Here is a 21,107-nt window from a genome sequence, read left to right on the forward strand (position 1 = left end):
TACAGACTGCTCAGAACATGATGGAGAACTTCCACGGACATTAAACCTCTCAAAGACCCCATCCAGGGGACTGGCTAGGGGAAGCAAGGCTCATCACCATGTGCCAGTTCTCATCCTATGCCACAACAGGAGTCCAGTGGACAACCATGTCTTGCTCCAGTGAAGCTGAAGAAGGTTTTTCAATAGCTTCAGCAGGAGAAGGGACCAGAAAGCTTCTGGTGTGCACTGGGAATTCATCTGCTTGTGCTTCAAGTCAGCCTTCCTACTATGTTTTAGCAGAAATGCAACAGGATCCCTGCACATTTCACTCCTTCTGGTTCTCTTGTGCTACTTCATAATATTCACCAGTACAGGTTAGGAGTTGCCAGACAAGTATGGTCTGGTATTCACATTACAAACCTCCACTTACTTCCATACACCTAATGAGACTCTGCCTCTAATAAGAGTTACTAGAAAGCACTTTGCTTGGAGCATGAGCTGCTTGCAGCTGGGATCATCCTTCTGACGTCTCTGGGAAGTGCCTGGAGGACTCTGGCTGCTTCAGCAAACACAAAACAAGAACCGCATCCATTTAAGAAGTTTTATATCTCACGCTACGTCTCACTATATTCTGCACTGACTACTCACAGCAATAATGAGTATGAAGGAGAAACATCTTGTGCATTGTTGGTAAACAGGCTGTGCAATGTATGCACCTGAATTTTGGGACTTCCAGCTATGAAATTCATAGCTCCTCTTACTATTGCCTCCAGTAAAGAACATGTTAATTGGGTTGAACTCTACTGTAGCAATAAGTGAAATGCAGGTGCCCATTTCCCAGACTGAAATTCTGGCCAATTTTCATTTTTTATTTGTGTGGGAGAAAGACAACAACTCCAGTGAGAAACAGCATGCTGCACACTCAAGGATCCAAGTTAATTTTTGAGATGTTCCCAGTCTGGTTCTCCAAGTGACTGCTTGTAAGGAATTTACCCACTTACACTGAATCCCAAGCACGTTGGGACTGGACTTTGGGAGTCTATAAACAAAGGCATCGATACAGATCTGACCCATTAAGTTCAAAGAGCTGCTACAATAACCCAGTGGAAGGTCTTGATGGTGTGCAAGTTAAAATAACCTGGCAGCTGCCTACTGCTCTTACTATTAATTTAATTAACTTAATGAATTAAAATGATTTTTTTTAGTTACCTTTGATATTTGCACTGAGACTCCCTCTTCCACCCCAGTAGCACTCATCCTTCCATTTCCATCATGCTGACCCTTACAATGTGTTAAAACCCTTAAACATCTGCAAGGTGATCTGACCAGATTCTAGGGAAACACACATTTTTGTTCTCCAAATCTTGGATCTCATGAATCATGGTCTCTGTCACACAACAGACAGTGAAAAGGCAAGTGCACTTACACTGCTGTCATCCATCCTCTCTCGTCTCTTGGTTTTGTGTGTTTCATAATCCTCCAAAAGGGTCTCCATCAAGTTCTTGGGCCGCTGGGCTCCTGCAGGCTCCTCAGACGGCAGGTCAGGGTGTGAGACAGGGCCTTCTGCAGTGGGGGATGGAGGAGGCTTGATTTTCTCGATCTTTCCTGAAATGACATGGAAAAGGAACAATCTCCTCTAAGGTCAAAGACTCACCAAGTTGTTCCCAAAAGAAGATTGCTGGAGAATCATTTTTAGCAGGGTTTGAGTGAAGAAGCAGTTTGGAATGAAGCTTAGGAAACAACCTGATAAACCAGAATGGTCAAAGGGTTTTAAAACACTCCCCCTCTTCCTGAAATCCACTACATCAAAACATTGCAAAACCTTTCTACAAAACCCAGCAAAAATTACCACATGACACAAGGCAGACTTAACACACAACCACTATTTGCAGGAGGATCTGGCTGGCCTATCTCCTACATGACTCACTTCGGTGATCTGGAAATGTACATAAGATACTGGAAAAATGCAAGATTATTTATTTTCTTCCTCAGACAATACCATGCACTGGATACCACTGTGCAATAAATGTCCAGAGATGGCAGGCTGGCTAAAGAGTGCTGGCTATTTTTCTTCTTCCAGTGCTCTTTACCTGCCTTGTAAGAGCTCAAAGCTCCCTGATGTTACTCTCCCCTAGAATATATCCCACAAGTTACAGATGGCCACAGCAAGGAGGCCACTGCAAGGAGCTGCAGGAGAGCTGACGGTTGTCCTGGGGGTGGATGCTGGCGGGACAGCATCCTCTGGGGAGGACAGCCTGTGCTTCTCATCACCACACAAGGATCCAGCTGGCAGAAGACTATGCGTCGGTGGCTCCAGGGAGAAGAGCCCTGGGGGGAAGAACGAAGACAACAGGGGCAGGCTGTGGATGTGGGAATGTGGGAATACGGTGTGCGGGTCCTGTCCTGGCTGACAGCAAAAATAAATGAAGGGGTAAAAGGGTCCTTTCTGTTCATGCCAGAAATATGCTTGGCTACAATGCAAAAAAAAAAAACAATTGCTGAAGCAAAACTGGGTTCCCTTTCCCGTGTCATGACAGATCTTTGAAATAAGACTGTTCAATGGATGGGGAATAAAAAATAAAATAACTATCACTTAAAAAAAATCACTACTGAACCCCAAACCGTACAAATAAGTGAAGTAGCCAGAAAGATCATGCAGATTTTCACGAAATTTCCTGTGGCTAGACAAACGAAAAACCAAGCTGCTCCTTCAAAATCCGTAGTTAACAGTAGTAACCGCTAGGGAGCAGCCTTGAAATCTCCTCTAAGAGCCAGCATTACTTAATGGAAGAAGTGAAACCTGAGTCAGTATTACAAGAAATCCCCTTGTCTGTCTTGTTTCATTTCTGACCAGCGTGGAAAACCCCAGCATCTCTGGTTTCTTATTACAGGCTTACTTTAAGCTGTCTGGTGCAGGGATGAGGCTGGGAAATTGAGCACCCCCCAAGCAGAGGGGGTATTTCCATGAGCAACCATCACCCTGCTCGTTATGTCCAGTGGGTAAAAAAAGACTGCTGGAAATGAAAGGCTTGGTTAAGGGTCAGGTATCCCATTTTATTATTTCATTCTTGAAACAGTAAGTAACTTCTTGGTTGTCCACCCATCCCCAGGGATACAGACCCATCACAGGCTGCTCAGTCCGACAGACAAGCTTTGTTGAAGCAAACAGCCCTTTCCACTCCATGCCCCTGAAGAATGATGTTAAGAATGGGTTTTGGGGATCCACATTTTAGATGAGAGCTGTTATCTTCAATCAGACCCATCCTACCTGGGCGGAGGGCCCATCCATTTCCACGCTGTGACAGCAACCCTGCAGCAGTGTGCTGCTGTCTGCATTAGCAGTGCCATGGTTCCCTTTTCACAAATAGGGAAGCCAAGGTAGAAACATGCCTTGCCCATAGGAAAACACTGGTTTGTTGGTTTGCATCCACAAGAAATTACCCTTACGCAACCATTTTCTCTGGGTATGTGTATGAATTACACTAAAAACTGGAATTCAGAGCCTCATTTCGACTGCTTTTCACAGAAGAGCAAGTCTCTCCCGTAAGTTTCACCTAAAAATGTGGTGAAAGTGAGTAAGAGGGTGGCAGAGAGAAATCCTACCTGTGCCAACAGTGTCAGAAAGGCTGGCGACTGGCACAGCCAGGGGAAGGCTGTGGTTAGGAGACGGGGCCTGGTGAGGCCTGAGGGCTCTGAGATCCACCACAGACATCCCCATGCGCCTGAGCAGAGCTGGGCTCCAGCGCAGACCTCCTCTGCCAGCTCAGGCTGTGGTAGACATGTTGCTGGGTTCATTTTCTTCTGGCAGATTTCCATCCAGATAAGTGCCGTTCTCAGGCAGTAGGTATGTTCAGCGTAAAAGCATCATAACACACAATGATCACAGGAGCTTTTGACTTTTTTTCTACTTTTGCCTACTGTCTGATCCTCTCAGACAGTGCTGGTGGTCCTTGCCCAAATCCACGCTGAGCAATAATGGACCTGTGCTCTCAGCTGAAGGCAACAGGGTCATATTTGTGGGATACCAGCAAAATCTGCAGCCCCCAAGTCACACTCATATGTGGTAACAGAGGGTATCAGCATCCTCCTCCTCCACGGGAAGGCACTTACCTGTAAAGTTGTGTTTTTCCCCTCTGTTAAAGAAATTCTTTATGTTCTGTGAAAAATATTCCGTGACCTCAGTCCTGGTGGCAGCTGCCCCCAGTGTATGACTTCAGGGATCTACTAGGAATTTTTATTTATCTTTATTTCTTCCCCTATTTTCACCTCTGAGCTGCTGCTATACCCCAGTTGAGTGTCTGAAAGACATCTCCTGGCACCTCTGTGCAAAATAAAAGACCTGGAAGAGCTGGGGATGGGTCAGCTCCATCCTAGCCTGCAGACTCCCAAGGAGCAAGAGGGGTTTTGAAGAAGGTGACTTAACCACCCCTCAGAGATGATGAGTGTCCAAGCATTTTCTGCAACCTGAGGAAGGATGGGCTGTGCATGCTCTGCTGGTCTGCTGCAAAAGTAGGAAGTTGTGACAGGATAGTACTGGGAACAAGGGCCTGAGCCACCAGTAAGTGACTGACTGGTACCAAGGACCAGCATACATGTTAACTAGGGTACAAAGGAGATGAGAAGAATCAGACTTTGTCCAGATAAAAATGACTGTTTTACAGAGGCTGTTGGCATTTTTAAGATATCTACACAGCACAGAAAACTTTTTGACAGAAAGTACTTCAGCAAGATTGCTCATTTTAGAAAACGAGTCTGTGCTGATGTCAGGGGATAGCTCAAATATCTACAAAAATACTAACCCTGTAATGTGGAGCCTCATTACCTCTCCAGCTGAAAGGTGGTCTTTGATCTTGAACACCAACTGAGCAACATGAATATGCAAACACAAACAAGCAAACAGAAAAAAAAATGAAAAAAAGAAAAAAGAAAAAAAAATGCACACTGCTTTAAGATCCTTTCACTTCATGTACATTCTCCACTAGGGAAGATATAAGAAAGCAAATGACAAATGAGGTGGGCTAGTAGGCTGCTAAGGCACTCCTGGAGATGGCCTGTCCAGAGGATGAGCATGCTAGAGAATCCTTGCAGAAGGGAATGATGAACTTTTCCTTCTCCATACTGGTGTTCATGAAACAGCAAGGAATCAGCATCTACCATGATCTCACAGGCTGCGCTTCTGCTCAGGCATTTCTCAAAATTCTCCTTTTAAAAAGGGGATCATGCACATGTATGTCTCCTATTCCTACTCTTTGCACCTATAACTGGCATTATTAACTTTGCAATGGCCACAAACATAAAAAATATCTTGCTCCAGAGTTTTTGCTTCTCCTCCCACTCTACAAAAAGTCTCTCCAGGCTGAGGTTGAACCTGAGAAATTTCCTTTAGTGTAGGTATTTATTGGTGAAAAAAGAGAGTGGAAAATTGTTTTCAGGCTGAAATGGCTCCTCTGACAGAGGCTTACACTCCACAGCTGTTACTCAGGAGAAGAAAGCCAGACAGACAGCATGCCCAGCATTCCTCACCATGTGGAGGGAAGAGTTACCCTGACATTAAAAGATCCATGATCACTCGCATTCATAAACTGCAGTTTCCCTCTGGGCTTTTGCCTTCCTGAAAGCCTTCCATTCAGCTCATAAACTGGGAATGACAGAAGATGGCTAATTAGTGGGGAGCTCTCCCAGGTTGATGTGCAGATGGGGCCGAGCTCCTACACAGGAGACCAAGGAGTGCAGCACTGCCTTGTGCCTCATGCAGCAATGATTTGGTCGCAAACATCAAAGAGGGAAACGTGGCAGCTTCATGACAGCTTCCTCCAGGCATGGCTTCTCATGCTAGGGATTTCCCCCTCCCTTGTCATGAGACAGCAAACATTCTCTCCGACTGAAAAGCCTCCACTGAGCCCAGCCCCCTCACATAACGATTTTTACAACTCAAAGATAAACTTCCTTTGCTGAACAGGGTTATGACAGACAGGCACCGTACATGCTAAAATGCAAATTTTTCATAGTCCAAGTAATTCTAATAAAAAGGATGTGGTCATTACATCATCATATGCAAACTGGAACCCCTCATGTTGCACACTCATCACCCTGTTCTAACGAGCTATCAAACAGCCCAGCTGATTGCCCGGGAGGGACGGTGAACCACCTGCATTCGGTAGGAGAAAACCACTGGAGTGCTATGCAGCTGCTCACCCTTTCCATGTTCCACCTTAAAGCAAAACAACGAAGGAACTGTTGAAATTGAAATACAGTTTCACAAATATTTTGGGATCCACAGTGTCTCTACTTTTAGCCAGGCATTTTTTTATTGACATTTTTTTTGCCAGGAGTTCACATAGGTTCTTCCCTTCACCACTCTGACATGACTCTGCAGAAGATCTTGTCCTGTGTACGCATTACCCATAGACATCATTCCGCTAAACGGGTCTGTGTCTTGCTCCAGTGCTGTGAGATGAGTTAAAAGGCAGCTTTGAAACAGCCCTTAAGGATACTTGTTACCAGCACAAAGGTTTATTGCTGGGGTCCCTGTGGGCTTGTGCTGAGTGGCTGTAAGATGCCAAGTGTGGTCTCACCCTCATTTCCATGAAGTTGTATGTCAGGGTGGCAAAACAGCCTGTTTGCTACCTAAAGTAATTAGCAGTTATTTCACACAAACACCCACGTGAATCGTGTTAATCTTCCACACTCAGTCAAAATAGCAGTTCAGTTCACTGCTGTCAATTTTTGCTGGTTTGTGTTTCTCTTACTGCACAGTGGCAGCTCCAGGCAGGGAAGAGGGGAAGGAGCAGTAAGCAACCAGGGAGCACCACGAGTCCTAGCAAAGCTGCTCTACCCACCCACCACCAAACAGCAACTTGGGGGGTAGGTCATTTTTAATCAACTTAGTTACTGCACCTCCTCAAAAGATTTCTGGTGAGTTTACGCCTCCCCACTCAAGGGTTAATAACAGATTTGACAAGTTCAGACTTGACCCCCTAGTTTCTCTCTGCCAAGGCACCCTTAAGATGCTAATTCTCTGGCAAAGACAATTTGAAGACAGAAGTGCCCCCGTTCCTTCAATTATTTTTTTTCCACAACAAACTAGATGTTCAGATTACAGCATCATACATGCTCTAGAACATATTCCTCATTATACCCATCTATACCATACTTTTCAGCTCCATAAATCACCTCCGTAACTGTCAGGAGTGAAGTATTACAGCCAGATTTTGTTGCCTCTGCTGAATCTCCTTTTGCTGCTATTATTGTAAATACTGAAAAGGTGCTGTAAAATATTAAAACAGAAGTTGCTGCAATCTTCCATGGGTTTGCGTGGTATTCTTTCTAATTATTTTTGAGGATATCTGCAAGCTTTACTTGTAACACAGCCGGCTAACGGCACAGCAAGGACAAGGTGAGCTGAAGGTACTCACCCTGCATTGCCAAGGATGTTGAGCTAGTTTACAGCAGCTGAGAGCTCTGCGGAGGCACATCCACTGTTTAAAAAGCAGTGGAAGTTGAAGATTTAAGAAAGTCTTAGACAACGCTCTTTTTTGTTCTTTTGATCCATGACATCATTGCACACATTTATCTTTTCCTAGAAATTAATTCTTTGCCTTGTCACCAGCTGCAAACTGCAGTAATTTGAGTCATTGGCAAATACATCCCCATTTTCTTTCCTGAACATACGGCAGTTGAACATTTAAAGAAAACTGTCTGGAATGATTCATTACAAATATAAATTTATATTCTCATTAAAATGTAATTTACAAAGAGCATTTTAACATCAGAGAAAAAGTAAATGCCTTGTTGTGTGGAGAAATAAGAACTAACAGAAGTATACTGTTTTCCCAGATGCTCTGTTAAAACAAGCATTAGTGTCAGCAGCCCTTCCAAAGTCACTTGTGAGGAAAACGCAACCAACCATTATCGGCCTCATTTCAAGCACTTGAGCTACAGAACAACTGCTGTTTTGAGTTGTCTTGAGCTACAGAAAACTGCTGTTTTTCAAAGTGGTCACGAGCACACCTTTACAGAACGAGGACTTCTACTAGCTGAGGACCATGGTGCCATGTCTCTTACACCTTGTCAGATATTGCTCAAAACACACAATTTTTGGAGACTCCTTATCAAAAAAATTTGTTCTACAGGAGTAATAATCCAAAGAATTTATCACTCCAAAGAATTTATCAGCATCTGCTATATTTTTTTCGTGGTTTTTTTTTTTTTTTTTTTTTTTTTGGCAAGAAACAGGAGTTAAAATCATCTTCACAGAAAAAACCAAAAACGAGTATTAGCTATTTATATGCTGTGTAACACTCCCAAATTCAAACTCAAATTGGGTAATGGACTCAATCCAGACCTTTTTGAAGTCTTCAATAGCTTTCAAAAGAAAAGAATCATCCTGCACAAGTTTTGGAAGCATTACTGAGGCAGTCAATGATTAATGGAAATAAGGATGAAATTTAAGCACTCTGGGTAAAATTAATGCTTCTTCACAATGACCGTGGTTAATAAAAACTTCTAAGTGCTTGCAAAGCATATGTAAATCTATACTCATAAAAATCACTACACAGAAATGAGCTTGGCATGTGTTTCTGTTTTTTTTTTTTTTTTTCTCCAGTTTTTATGATATATTAAGGAGTCATGAGTGCTTAATTTTTATTTTTGAAATGAGGAAGGGAGAGAGATTTACACTGTAACTGCTGTGAATGCAAGCCACCATAAGGAACCAGAAGCTGATGAGGCAGAAGAGGACTTCTACTGAACTTAATAGACACTTTGTTTGTGACACCTGTTTAATTCAGTGATGAATGACATCAAATGAAATGTATGGCACTGCAAAGTTCTGGAGATCTTTTAATGATATAACGTTCTCTATGAAAGCCAAGTAATACCTGACAATAAACAGCAAAACACGCAAAAAGAAACCCAATGCAAAATCTGTAGATCTCAACAATCTTAGCACTTTCCTGGTGACTTGCAAGAAAACCGAAAGTCTGTTCAAACAGGCCTTGTATGCTTATCTTTCAAATAGCCACATAGCTGCAGTAACTGCTGCAATCTGTCCTCATGAGGATCCTGAGTTTCATTCTGGGTGGTTTGAGCAGCACAGCAATAAACTTGCCATGGTACAACATGGCAGGGGATGAACACGGTGCATCATTTTCTAATAATGATCAGTAAGGTACATAAGTTACTTCTGCGCTAGGAGTCCTCACAGACAGACAAAAAGCTGGGTTGTCACAAGTCCTCCTCCTGGCTTGAATACTGCAGTTTCCAGGCAGATGAAATCATGACAACCCTCCCACCCCCTGCAAAGCAAATGTTGTATTCAAACAAAAGTGGCTTAAAACCAAATCTGAACTGACCTACTGTCATGTTTTGTTTTCCCTCAGATGCTTTGGGTGCTTACCTGGTGCAGTTTTGTAAGACACTGTTCTGGTGGGCAGGGCTGGTGCACTCTTCATAACAGGGCTCGGTGCCACCTGCAGACCTTGCCGCTGCCTCTTCAGCTCCTCTTCTCGCTGCTGGGCAGCTCTGATCTCTTCTTCTATCATTGACAAAGTCCGCTGCTTCCTCGACCGTAACTTGAAAGGGCCCACGGTCACTTCAGGCTCTTGTGTGGCAAGGATGGAGGCAGTGCTCCTCAGCTCAGCTGCCTCTGAATACTTGCTGAAGTAGCTGACTTCGTGCCTGTTTTCCTCCACAAGGAATGGCTGGGTGGCAGAGTACGCAGGCGTCTGCTGCAAACTCTTCCCTTCCCTGAGTCCTGAGTCTTCCTCTTTTGAGGTCTTTGGTATGGTGTCCCTTTTTTCTTGAACAGGTGAAGATACCTGGGGTGGCTCAAACATCAGGTTCTGCTGCTCCTTGGGGGCTGGAGCTAGCCTGGTGGCAGCTGCCTGCTCTTTGACAGAGATCTCCTGCTCTGCTGGGATCTTTTCTTCCTTGCAGTTTGCCTTATCTGCTTGCTCAGCTATGGCTTGTTGGATGGCATTTTGAACAAGCAGGCCAGCGTGGTACTCCAGCTGGTCATCAATCACCATGGAGTCTGCCAAAGTGGAGGACAGCGAGTCACATCCCGGGTCACTGAAAGATTTGGAGATGCCTTCGTCCCTGCACTCTGCCGGAGTGTCGGCCTGTGGGGTCTGTGGCAGGGAGAAATCAGCCAGAGAGCTTTCCTGCAGGGCGCTCATGGTCTCGTTGGAGGCACCACTGTCACTGATGTTGTCCATGCTGAAGTCATTGGAAAGGGTCTCCAGAACGGTGGTATCCTGAGACCTTACAGACAGGTCATCCAAACCAGAGTCGAGCTCCTCTGGAGGTGAAGAGGCGCTGGATGACTTTGGGAGCTGGTCTAGCACGCCCTGCCCATCATCCTTCACCACTGTGAAGACTGCTCTTGCACTCATGAACTCTCCATCCTCTGCCCACAGTTTTGAGGCCTGTCCAGCTCTGGTGCTGTCACTACATGGTGACTCTCTCATGGGGTCAGCAGTGTTACTCTGAGTATTTGTGTCATCCTCTGAAGCACAGGACACCTTCTGTGCTTTGACAACAGTGACATCACTACCCTCAAGTTGTCCTGTTTGCCCGTACATAGAAACGGGTCTTGTCACAGTGGACAGCGGCCTGTCTGCAGGTGAAGGATTGAGGCTTTTGTAGAAGGGTTTGATGGAGAACATCTTGGGTGTTCCTGACCGCCTTGGTGGGACCTGACCCTGAGAAGGACCTGAATGCTCCATCAGCTGGAACTGCTTTCTGGCAGCTGAGAAATCAATTTGCTCTGTGACAATATCCTCTTTCTTGATATTCATTGGCTCTGGTGGCACAAAGGAGCAGCTGACCTGTTTGGGGGATGGTGGTGTTGCACCTTGCTGCTGTTGTCTCTCCTTGCGCTCTTTGTACTTCTTGTGGGACTCTAGGTGCTCTTCATCCAGTTGCTCCTCCAGGGTCTTCTCCTGGGGAGGATTCCACCATTTGGCGGCAATGTTGGGGTTTTTCTTGACAGCCTGGCTTTTAATGAGTTCCCTTCTTTCCTTTTCAAGTTCCATCATCTCTTCTGATGGTCTCACTTTGCGGACCTTGTACTTTTCCTTCTCATCCTCCTCTTCAAAGAGCTTAGAGGGTTTTTTGTCTTCGTGGAAAGCTCGTAGTTCAAACTTAGCCTCTTTCTTAAGGGTTGTAAAAGTTGCTTCTCCGTCCTTAGAAGATCTTCTAGAACTGTTTGAAGATGTGGGACTTCCTGGCATCTTCAGGCTCTCCCTAATGTCTTCCTTCAGTGAATGTCCATTAGAGTTCAGGTTCTCATCTGTTATGCTAGCTTCATGTGGTTCAACTACCAAGGGTGCCTGCTTGTCAGCTACATTTCCTTCCCCTTCATTGGGTACTGAGTCATTTGGGACATTAACAGATGCTCCTGAGCCATCCATAATGGTCACAGCACTTGGTTCAGGGGAGGATGTCCCATTAAAGGTATTATCTGTGGCAGAATCACAGCAGTTTGCCTCCAGCACCTCATCTAGATATCTGATCTCTTTAGCAACTTCACTGTCCAGAGATTCATGCCTGTCCTTAAGTCCATTGTGGCTGGCAGCAGGAGAAAAAAAGTGGGTTGGATTGTCTACAGGATTTGGTGAAGCCACTGTGGTGATGCTTTTATGTTCAGAAACTGGAACTTCAATTTCCATTTTTTCTTCCTTTGCAGCAAGCACAGTAGCTGGCTCCAAGAAATTGGCACAGTTTTGGTCTCTGTTTTTTTTTAACCTGATGTCATCCTCCGGGTTTCGGGAAGATTTCTAAAATAAAAGAGAACAAAACTATGATGAAGTCCAAAAAAAGAAGCATTTTATTTTACACAGAGTAAACACCATCTGGAAAGCAAATCCTAGTGCTTTTTAAACTTGAGATTAAGGCAGCCCTTCCGAGAAACAGAAGGCAAAGCAAATCATTAATACTTACAAAAACCTCAAAGTTACCTTACCATAAACTGCACAAAAGACCAAAACAACAACAATATATCATTTAAGTATCTCCCACCTGGTTATCATCTTCACTTGGTCATTATTTCATGTCTGTGTTCAGTTCTGACACTAAAAATGAGCTTTGCATCTAGAATTTACTAATGACTTGATGGTTTAGATTCTTCAAAGGTTTGCACAGGCAGCACACAGCTCCCATCATCCCTGGTATTTTAAAAATGCATTCCACACCTAAAGAAAATCTCAGAATGCTTCCACAGATGAAAAGTATCACTGCCCCTGTTTTTCAGAAACAGACGCTAGTGTGCAGAAAGAGTAGGCCACTCATCCCACACTAAAAAGGACGGGACAACAGAAGGGGATGTTCATTTCTCAGTGGATTGATCCTGGTCATCAAACACTGGGTAAAATTATATGGTGCTGGAAAAAATGGGGTCTTTCTCCAGCCCACACGGAAACACTCATGCAACTGGACCTGGGAGACAGGAAGAGTTCTCAACTCCCACGGCATGGAGACCACTGTAGCACGCACAACAGGGACCAGAGTCATGGTCTGCTCCCTCCCACGGATTTGATCTGCAATACAGATACACTGGACTCGCATTTCCCCAAGATGTCTTGCCTCTGCTCTCAAGGAGGGTGTTTTAAGAAACATGACTTCTGTTCTGGTATGGATGGATTTTACCCATCAAGCAGCCCACTAAGCTTCCCGTGAACAAAGACTGAAAGAATTCTGCATTATTATGATTAATTCTGATGTGTTAACACTTCAATGAATTCCTCAATAATTCTTTACTGCTGAAAAGCAGACAAAGAAAATGCCAGAAGAAAATAAAAGGTCATTTCCAACATTGTTCTTCTGGGAGAAGTTAGTAACTTTGTGTCAGAACGCAGCACGATCTGAAAACAACCGAACCTGGCACATTATTAACTTCGTCCAAAACTTTAAAACAGAAGCTTGGTATCTGAGGTCTCTGGCTTCTTTTTCACATGTGTGTTTATGTAGTAGCACTGCCGAGGCATGGGTTTGGGAAGCAAACAGCACTGATCAAGCCCCCTGAATGCAGCAGCTCCCCAACAAGGGCACTCTTGTCTGCTGGTCACTCCTGCCCTTACTATTAGTACACACTGAAGCAGAAAACAATCAGGAGCACAATGGCTCTTACCAGCCACCTGAACAATCACATTCCCTCTGGGTTTTTATAGGCAGTAAAACACACTTGGCACACCTTGAGGAATTTCAGCCAGGCAGAAAGAAGAGCTCTTCTTCCAAAAGCACTTTGAAAGAATTTTCTGTCTAATTATGCAATTGTACACAGTTGAAGATAATGCTGGCTTCAACCATTAGACATCTTCTTCTTAATTGTGCTTACACATTGGGAAAACAAACAAACAAACAAACAACTTGCTTTTGTCTACACATTTTACATGGCATACATAACTGCTTCTACTTTCATTGCACTTTCTGTTGAACCTACAGATTCTCCAGCTGAAGTTTCTACCAGTGCTCTTCTTCAAACTTACTGGATTTTTTACCATTTATATATCTAACCAGGGTCAGTTTTTTATTCAGTCCTAATAAGGATACATTCAAGTAATCAGATTTTCTGCAAGCAGATAGAGAACAACCAGCAGGAATGAAAGAATAAACTTTCTTTTAACCTGAAAACACAAGAATTGCTCTTGATTTGCTTGTGGAGCTCCTAGCACAACATGTCATGACACAACAGGCGCTCAAGTGACAGGACTAAGACTGCAATTCCTTTCTGATTTTGGGGTTTAAGTCTCCACTGTCTGACTGGTGCCAAACAGAGGATATTGCTACCTGGAGTGGCATACACGAAGGGACATAAGCTTCAGTGCAGGGCTGCTGGCTGTCCCCCTTCACACCAGCAATGAGTATGCCATCATGGCTCCTGCTAACGTTTGCTTCTAATCAGATGGATCAAAGCCATTTGTGACACTGGCAACTGCATGCCCTCTGCAGCCACAATTGCATATCTTCAGTGCAGGCAGGAAATGAGATAAAGACGCTCTGCAATGAAACACAGCTCCTGCAGAGCCCAGGCAGAGCTGGATACTCTGCTTCTGGTACCTGCTCACTGTGGAGCTAGGCAAACTCCTGGAGATGCCCCTGAGACCCCAGGCACTAATGCATGCCTACTCACTGACTGATGTACGAACCCTTTCAGGTCTCATCATGTGTGGGTATTCACGCTACCTTTAGGGAACCGAACCAAAGGCAGAGTATTTTATCAGCTGCTTTCATAATGAGTAAGAGCTTGTCCTCTCATCATAACTGCAATCCATAGCTCACAATTAAGGCATATAGACGCAACTGTCTAATCAGGGCATGCAATTATGACAGTATGTCATTCTGAAAGTGCATATGTCTGTGCAATTAGTGTGGCACATGTAATTATCCAGTAAGCCAGACAATTATGCAGTAAAACATATGAGGAAGCATTGCTACTCATGGGAAGGAGACTTTCTTTGACAGGGATTAATAACTGAGCAGGGAAGGGCTCTCAGCAGGGGAGCAAACCAGGGAAGAATAGTGGAGGAAGGAAAAAAGTATAATTAAAAAAAGGCCCCAATTTTCCCTCCACACATTCTTGCAGAATCTGGGGACACATTCAGGAGGTCACGACAAGGAGGGGATGCTCCAGACACACCTGTGAGAAGCGGAAGTCAATCCACCGTCAAAGAAGATGAAGAAGCAGCAGCAGCTGGGAAGATCATAAGGATGGACGCAGATGACAAAATGCAATTTTCCAGACAGAGCCTGGTCAGGAGAGCCAACTGGAAGGGTTTGGGAAAGTGGCGCATATTGGGGTGAGGGCACAGTGGTGGGAGAAGGCCGGGAGGCTGCAGCCCCCCTGGGGCTGCTTGGCACAAGGATGAGAGCCTGACAGGGGGCTGCTGCTGCCCCACACCACCACCTTTGTATCTGCTGCCCAAGGGGAGGAGGCGTCTTGAAGCCCACACCATTGCAGATGGAGGGCCTGTCAGTGGGGAAAGGCCAGCATTCAGCCGTGCTGCAGCCAGCAACACCGCCTTCGCAGCGATTCCCATAGACTGCTCATCTAGCCCCTGTTTTTTCAGAAGTTACTGTTATATTTACACCCTCTCTGAATATGCTTTGATTTTCCTCTGTTTAAGTCAAGATGCAACAGGGTAATTAGTGCCATTTGTACAATGCTGCTGCACTTTAGTAAACTGCAGCTATTAGCAGCTTAGGGAATTATTAGCATACTTCCTTCTTGGCTGAATTCTTCATCTACAAAAGTGTAAGTGTTTGGGCATTTAGCTCTTTTAGGAGGAAAAAATTGTGGGTGGACTAGTAGCAAGACCCAGCAAATGTACTGCCAGTGCCTTCCTTTGTTTGATCCAAGAGAAAATGCATGTGATACCAAGTGGGAGGCAGTCCTTCTGAGCCATGTCCACATTCTTCCCAAGCAACATCATGGCAAAAAAAAAAAAAAAAAAGGAAAAGACTAAAGATTAAATTAAAAACATTTCATAGATTAAAAAATCTAAAATACAGACTCCTCTTAGTGGGCCTCTACCAATCACTCCAGCCAAGTTTTCACAACCGCTTTTGATACTGTTGGTCTCCTGGCAGCTTTAGCATTGGGGACTTCCCATTTCTTCAGGTTTCATATTCCTTTGGAGAGGTCCTGTTCTGCCTCTGCTTCTCCTCCCACTGTCTGATCACTGCACTGGTGCTTTGCTCAGCCCTTTCTCTTCAGTTCTGGGAGCTAACCATTGGGCTCACCGTTCCTTTAGGAGTTTTAGTAGGGAAGCATAACTTAGAAATACATCTGCATATGGTTGAGTTGCTAATTCACACTTCCCTGCTGATGTGAATCCTTTTCTACTGTCTTGGCCTACTGTTCTGATCTCTCTTTGCAAGGGAGAAGGAATCAGATGATGGATTTGCTAGAGGGTCGACTCTGGCAAAACTTCAAGAGAGTGTCTGTTTCCATTCAGCTCATCCTTTTGAAGAACTGTCCACCATCTGCACTGCAGATGGACCCAGTCCCAGGCACCGAGAAGAAGAAGAAGATGTCTGCACCTCAGTGCTCCCAGACAGTCACCCTGTGCTTCAAGAAACCTCCCAGCCAAGACAGGGTCTGACCAACTCTCCCTGACAGCAGCAAGTACTTTGTTGTTATCTGTGCAAGAACGGTATGACACGAGAGCTTTGCAGTTCTTAATGGGGAAGAGAAGCAAAAGCAACATCATATAACTCTAGTGGTGGAGTCAAGGTGCTGGTACTTCACCACTTGTTCACTACCATGCAAATGGGTGCTGAGAAAGGTGCCCCCATCCCACCCTTTTCTAGATGGGAATCACAGCCCAAAGCACTGTGATGGCTCCTGCCTCTCGACGACTAATGTGCCCTCTCCATGCATCCCACAGCGTCTCAGGGGGTGGCTGCCACCTGCTCTAGCACCTGAAACATGGTGACCCCTCGTTGCTGCAGGGACAGGACTGCAGGACTTGCAGACATCACTCTGCAAGTAGCAGAGCGCTTCTCAAGAGGCAGGCCCAACACTTAAAGGGATGCAGCTGATGACGGCAGACTCAAGGAGAGGAATGGGGATTGCCACTCACACTGCCTAGAAGAACTGCGTCTTTACATTAGAAAAACAAACAAACATAAAAATTGTTGTCTTCTTGTTTTTGTGTGAAAATATCCTATTTTTCCATATGATATTTTTATACGTACTCCTCAAGGTTTTGAAAATACCATGGAAAACATTATCCCAAGCAAATTAAGCTTTTTCACTAAATGAAATTGGATAAAATTCAAGTATCAGGAAAAAAAATCCCCAAATCCTTCTGCCAAATGTTGTTGAATTCAGAACTTGTCAGACACATGCTGGCACTACCTTGAATAGTTTGATTCATAATTTCACTTGCGCACAAAAGCAAAACCTGGCCTGTTCTTCTCAGAGCGGTACAGGGTGTCCTCAATACAGGAAGGCAAACCATTTCTGATGACTAAAATTCATTAGTGTTCAGTGTCAAAAATGATGTGCTTTGTGAGCAGCTGGCTATGCTCTTCAGAGACTTGACTGAGGTAGCCAGGCAGTACAATGGGCAAATTTTCTTTATGAAAGCTGGTTCATCTTCTGAGCACTTCAGAAACCACAGAGCACAGCCTACAATCAATGCAACTTCACACTAATTTCCTCTAAAAAGCTGTGGGGGGTTCTTCTGGAATACAGAGAGCAATAAAGGATGTGGAGATACAGCTCCCAAACAAGTTGCTACTTAGAGAGCTTTCTGTGTGAATTTTCTGAGTGTTTTTCCGTATGTTATTTTTTTTGTGCTCTGTTTTAGAGAAGGAGTTGTGATTGCATTTGCTCAGAAAGCACGTGAAAAGCTTTGCAATATTCTTCTTCATTCCAGCTGAGCCATAGACTTCAGTGGGATGCACAATAGGACTCTTAAATCAAAGTCAAATTTTCTTTTGCTGGTGTAATAAATTAAGGATGGAGAAAAGTGTCTCAAAAAAAAAAAAAAAGAAATATGAATACTTTAATGATGAGCATATGAGACATGGTAGGATATTTTAATGATGAACAAGTAATGAATGTCACTAGAGCTCCAATATTTTCTGTGTCCTCAATGAAAAAACTGCTGATGCTTTTCCTGGGCAAGCCAGGAAAAAAAACAACTTTGGAATAACCCTTATTACCTCTCTCTAACTCCAAGATATGTAAATTGGAAGCAGTTTTCGCCAGGTAAGAAGCCACTTGATCCTTTAAGCCAATTATTTTCTCTTACTTCTTAAAAATACAGATCCGGTCTCTCTGTGAAGAATTTGCAGTCTTACTGACTGGATTTCATTTATTGCTACTGAGTCAAGAAAAACAGATACCCTCCATTCTGAAATTAAATGCTTGTTCAGCTGTTGGAAAACAAGCAAACAAAATGAAACCAAAAAGCCCATTACATTTTGTTAAACATTTTCATTCCTGCAAAGAAGTGTAACTGCATGAAGCACCTGCAGGACAAAGTGATTTATATGGAAATTAATATTTAGGGACAAAAGGCTGCTAGCTGCTGAATTCACAGGAATATTATCTCCAGTAAAAAATAAACATCACAGAGGTCATTAAAGAATGATGGTTAAATAGCTGGCACTAGGTAAAATACCCAAGCTGTGCAGCCTCGGATGCTACAGTGTGTGTGGCTGGTTAGCCTCACTGTGAAAGCCCTGTTCAGTTGTAAAGTGACCAAGACGCAAATCTGAAATTACAGGAAGCTGTGATTAAACTTTCATTCAGAATTAGCAGCATCATTTGGTGCTGCCACACTCTATCACCCCATTTTCTACCACAATCCAGAGCACAGAATGCCCTGACGAGCTGGAGTTTCACACACTGGACGGATGAGGAGCTCCCAGTGCCCAGGAGACTAGCAGATGGGTGATAATTAGGTTTAAGATACAAGAACTGCATTCAGAAGACCATTCTCTTGTTCTTTGCACCACTCTGGCTTTTTGTAATGTAGGTCAGCCTAAAAGCACACCTGAATTAGAGCAGCATGTGCATCAGCGCCAGACTCTAGGTCATTACATATTAACATAGCAATCAACCACGATGTTGTAGATTGCTATTACTTTCTAACTTGGTTCCATGTTTTTCATAAGGCTTACTTTTCCCTGGCTTTCTGTAAAATTTCTCTTTGTTCAAACAAGAACGAAAGGTTCCAACAGCTGGGGTGTTTGATTTGCAGAGTCTCCATTGCTGCCTAGGGAAGTACAACACTATGGTGGAGGAAATGAAGAGTGCCGCATGCAACTAGCACACAAACAGCATTACACAATCAGAAAACTGTCCGCTGCATGTCAGGGAGTACAAGGTATGATACAGTCTCTAAGGAATAAAAGGAGGATTTCTTCTTCACAGCTGAGGTCTTTGACCAAGAGCTGTTACACTTCCAGAGTGTGCTTGGCCAGGCTGCCCTCACTGCTCACCGGCCTGAGCTTCAAGCTCATGGCTCTGTTGCCAGGAGTACTCTTTCATGCCCAGCCTCTGATTTCATTTCAAAGAAAAGAGGGGAGAAAAAAAAAAAGACAATTGAAAAAGGATAGGAAAGTATTTTGCTTAACAGAGTGCCCAACATAAGACACTGAATTGCACAGAATACGTCTTCTGAATGTATGCACAAAAAATCACAGCTTCATGAAATTCTGCAGCTGAAATCTTTCTAACACACATCAGGGATGGAACAATTGCTCTGGTAAAGCATGATCTAATCCCAGCAGGGAGTGGAAAGGACACTAAACTAAGCCTTGCTTTTAATACTCTCTAGCCTATCCAGACAATGTCAGCGTAAGGAAAGGGTGACCTTTACGGTCACTTGCACATAAAACAATGACAAAAGGGGATTTCCAAAATTCCTTAGTCTTTTCATCAGGGGGTGGAGGGTTCCTGTTCCATCTAAAGGATGGAGCCACAACCATCCCCGTAAGTGCAATATCTGGAGAAAAATACTGACATATTAATCATGTTTGGTACATGAGAAAGAGAGCTCCTCAGGAAGGAATTTGGGTTAGGCAGAGGCAGGAGGAAGGCAGCAAACAGAGACAAAAGGCCACACAGTTCACTAGTTCTCCAAGCAGATCTGACGCTGCTGGGAAAACCGTTTTAACACATACAGGAACAGAGATAAACCTGCTCTATGCTCACAGGGTGTCTTTCTGACATGTATTAGTATTAAATTGAAGTCTTCTGATGATACAGATTCTTTCACTGGCTGATGCTGTTCTGCAAATCTTTCATAAATGGCCTAAACTGCATTTTCTGAACAAAGATACACGATCTCTCTATGCTGGAGTGCTTTCACCATTTACTTTCAAGGGCAATATAGTAGGACCTGACTGCCTTAATTGAAGCAAGTACCTACAAACCACTGGTACCAAAGCTGAAGTTACTTTTTTTTTTTTTTTTTTTCACTTTCTTTCACCTGTCTGCTTCATAAATGCTACCTGCTGGACACTGTAATACCTTTAACTATTTCCTAAAGCCCAGCTAATTCTTGTTGCACTTGTAAAGGGCAGGACTGTTCAAGATTGGCTGGAGTCTGACAGTTAGGGGTCAGGATGCAGAGAGGGCTCAGGGAACAAATCATGCTCAGAAATGTGGGCAAAGAAGGGCTAAACATCTATTTCTCTTTGGGAGCTGCAGAAAGTTAAGAATTATTACTGATGCTTTGGCTCTATCAGTAGGACTTGTTACAGGTGCTCTCCTCCATTAGGTTAAGACCCATCACAGGAAAATCTGCTTAAACAAAGGTGTGCCAAAGTAAGTGCATCATGCAGCACCTCTCACGTGTTGGTAGCCTGGTCCCCCTGGAGCACAAACAGCAGGACAAAGGTTATTTCACTGCAGGCAGTGAGCCTTGTGAGGGCTAGGGTATCAGAGCTGGACCAGCCAACAGGCTTGTGTGGTCCACAGATTGTCTTCTCCATGTTTATTTTTTTTTTTTTAAGGAACTGGGGTTACTCCCCTCTGAAACTCTCTACAAAGACTTCTCAGTGCACTTAGCAGCTTAAAATGATCCAATTTTATATTTAGCTCTACGCAAAATCTACTTTACTTTAGGCTGTTACCTCTAGACTCAGCCAAAAGCAGATCACTGACAAATTACCAAAGGCAAATCAAGAGGATATTAAGGAAGAGGGAAATCTAATCTAGCTCTAGCTCAAAAAACATTTGAATTACATAAGTGGAGGGGCAACAAACAAGATGGTGATCCAAGGATGTAACCGAAGTCCCTGCCAATAGCTGTGCTGCACAAATGAGTGGGGAGAGAAGCCACTTCCATGAAGAGCCAGGCATGCCACCTCCCTCAGACACACTCTCAAATGTACCACAAGACTCCAGAGTCCTTCAGGTAATTACCACACTGCAGTCCTTTCACTCCATTCTTCCTTACCAGAAACTTTACACGGTGACGGCAGCACTTGGGCTGCTAGCTAGAGATTTTTCTCAGGAGATGAAACCTTCTCACTCTAATGGAGTGCAATCCACAGGGCTCTTTCTTTAGGGGCATGTATGTAATCTAATTTTCTGGATGGCACGTGGATAAAAATAACCACTCAAAAACACACCCACAGAACAAAAATAGCTATCAGTAAATGAT

The 21,107-nt window shown here is 44.0% G+C and overlaps 1 protein-coding gene across 10 annotated transcripts in view; it reads right to left on the reverse strand.

Annotated features, from left to right (window-relative positions):
* Nucleotides 1-21,107, reverse strand: part of PALM2AKAP2 (PALM2 and AKAP2 fusion) — a 258,500-nt gene that overhangs the window by 6,087 nt on the left and 231,306 nt on the right. For all 10 annotated transcript variants that reach the window (XM_072030988.1, XM_038170133.2, XM_038170135.2 and 7 more), the window contains 2 exons: nt 9,377-11,759; nt 1,406-1,584 (listed from right to left, as the gene is read on the reverse strand). In XM_072030988.1, the coding sequence (XP_071887089.1) occupies nt 1,406-1,584; nt 9,377-11,759 (2,562 nt within the window). The remainder of the gene's footprint in view (nt 1-1,405; nt 1,585-9,376; nt 11,760-21,107) is intronic.

This window comes from Anas platyrhynchos, chromosome Z (assembly GCF_047663525.1).
Source record: "Anas platyrhynchos isolate ZD024472 breed Pekin duck chromosome Z, IASCAAS_PekinDuck_T2T, whole genome shotgun sequence".
Lineage (NCBI taxonomy): Eukaryota > Metazoa > Chordata > Aves > Anseriformes > Anatidae > Anas > Anas platyrhynchos.